We start from the raw sequence: 1,787 nt of genomic DNA, 5'->3' as shown, positions 1-1,787 counted from the left end.
ACACAAATGACAAAACAGCTAGATACATGCTGTTACGTTAAGAAAAGTATCTCCAAAATCTGAGACACTATCTAGTCTCCTATCACAATACCTACATAATGTATATGTATTGACCTGCCCAGTAAGGAATGTCTGTGTGTTTTAAGGGTGGAGCTAACCAGTTAACCCAAATAATTATCATGACGTGCATGTTCCTGTAATCTACAGAAAATCGACCCTCAGTTGGACGAGTTCTTCCAGACGCTCCGGAGGAAAGTGAAGATCGGCATTGTGGGAGGGTCGGACTACTCCAAGATAGCTGAGCAGCTCGGGGACGATGGTGAGTCCTCTTCCTCTTCCTGTCTGAACCATGTTTACACTGCAGGCTGTATCAGTCACCCGGATGGATGACAATGCATGACCTCACAATTTTTATTGTAACTTCTTCACACAAGTCAACAAAGTGTGTAACAAAGAATAGTTTGTTTAACTCATCATGATTGTATTGTTGATTTCAACAGACTGCAGGGGAGCCATAGTTAAATAAAGGAACATATTGTCTAATTAGTGCAAACTTCTGTATGTAGCAGTTACAATAGTTTGGCTTATTGAATGCTAATGTATCTGCAGAATTCTTGACATGTTTAATGTGTTTCTTCAGTGGTTTGGTTTATTTTTGTTTAATAATCTGGTAATAACTGCAGCCCCAACAACCTCACTGCTGAGTAGACAGAAGGAAGACTTGTTTATCTGTACATATTGTGGCACAACTGGGATGCACAACTACTGTGTCAAGAGGGAGCCATGTGGTTTCATATGTTTGCCAACGGTGAATCTTGTATGTATTCTTCATGATGCACACATCGCAGCAGATGATGTCGTAGCTGCTGGAGAATGTGATGAATTAGACATGCTGATATTTTTTGTATAACTTCCACGTCATGTGACCTAGTGGCAATAGTTTAATTATCACGGTACCTAATGAAGCTGTTCAGGAAGTTTTACTATGACATTATTACATACATCTGGCAGTTATTTTATTATAAGCTTTAAGATGATTACATTGTTCTGGTTAAAGCTGTACAATGAAAGGTTCAGTGACCAAGCATTGACTGAGTTATTCCTGCAGAGTGTTGCAGTGCACTTCCAGGCCAAAGTGAATAGGTGTTACATACTCTTTAATCTGCCCCCAGGTAAATATAGCAGGCCTAGTTTCCCTTATTCAGATTTAGCGGAAGAGCCACTCGTAATTTAATTGAGAGTGCAGGTTATTAAAAACCAGGCGAGCCCTTTAAACCACATTTCATTTGTCTCTTCTCTTGCAGTGGTGGACAAGTTCGACTATGTGTTTGCTGAGAACGGGACGGTGCAATACAAGGACGGGAAACTCCTCTCAAAGCACGTGAGTAAACAGTCCCATTTTACTTGTTGCAACGTCAGCTTGTATGCAACATGTTACCTGTAACTACTAAAGAGGAAGAAATGAACGAGTGCATTTGTATCCCATCAGGCCATTCAGAACCAGCTTGGGGAGGAGCTGCTGCAGGATCTGATCAACTTCTGCCTCAGCTACATGGGGCTCATCAAGCTGCCAAAGAAAAGGTGAGCAGCAAAGCCTCAGGTGGACACACACACACACACACACACACACACACACACACACACACACACACACACACACACACACACACAACTGCATTCTTTGTATCCCTAATCATCAATAGCATCTTAAAGTAGAAAAAGACTTACCTCACATTGTGACGCCAGCATGGGAATAAAGCTAAAACAAAACCTCCTATGGGAATTAA

General features: G+C 41.4%; 1 protein-coding gene across 1 annotated transcript; it reads left to right on the top strand.

The window, feature by feature from the left end:
- Positions 1 to 183: 183 nt before the first annotated feature.
- On the top strand, positions 184 to 1,585 carry pmm1l (phosphomannomutase 1-like; the record flags this gene model as incomplete). Its single annotated transcript, XM_010783642.1, has 3 exons — positions 184 to 319; positions 1,305 to 1,381; positions 1,490 to 1,585. Coding segments are annotated over 3 exons (309 nt in total), but the record flags the coding sequence as incomplete, so codon positions are not given.
- Positions 1,586 to 1,787: the final 202 nt, after the last annotated feature.

The sequence above is a fragment of the Notothenia coriiceps genome, unplaced genomic scaffold, assembly GCF_000735185.1.
Source record: "Notothenia coriiceps isolate Sejong01 unplaced genomic scaffold, NC01 NC01_scaffold00025511, whole genome shotgun sequence".
NCBI classification, from domain to species: domain Eukaryota; kingdom Metazoa; phylum Chordata; class Actinopteri; order Perciformes; family Nototheniidae; genus Notothenia; species Notothenia coriiceps.
The sequence above is the reverse complement of the archived record's forward strand: the minus strand, read 5'-3'. Positions and strand labels throughout refer to the sequence as shown.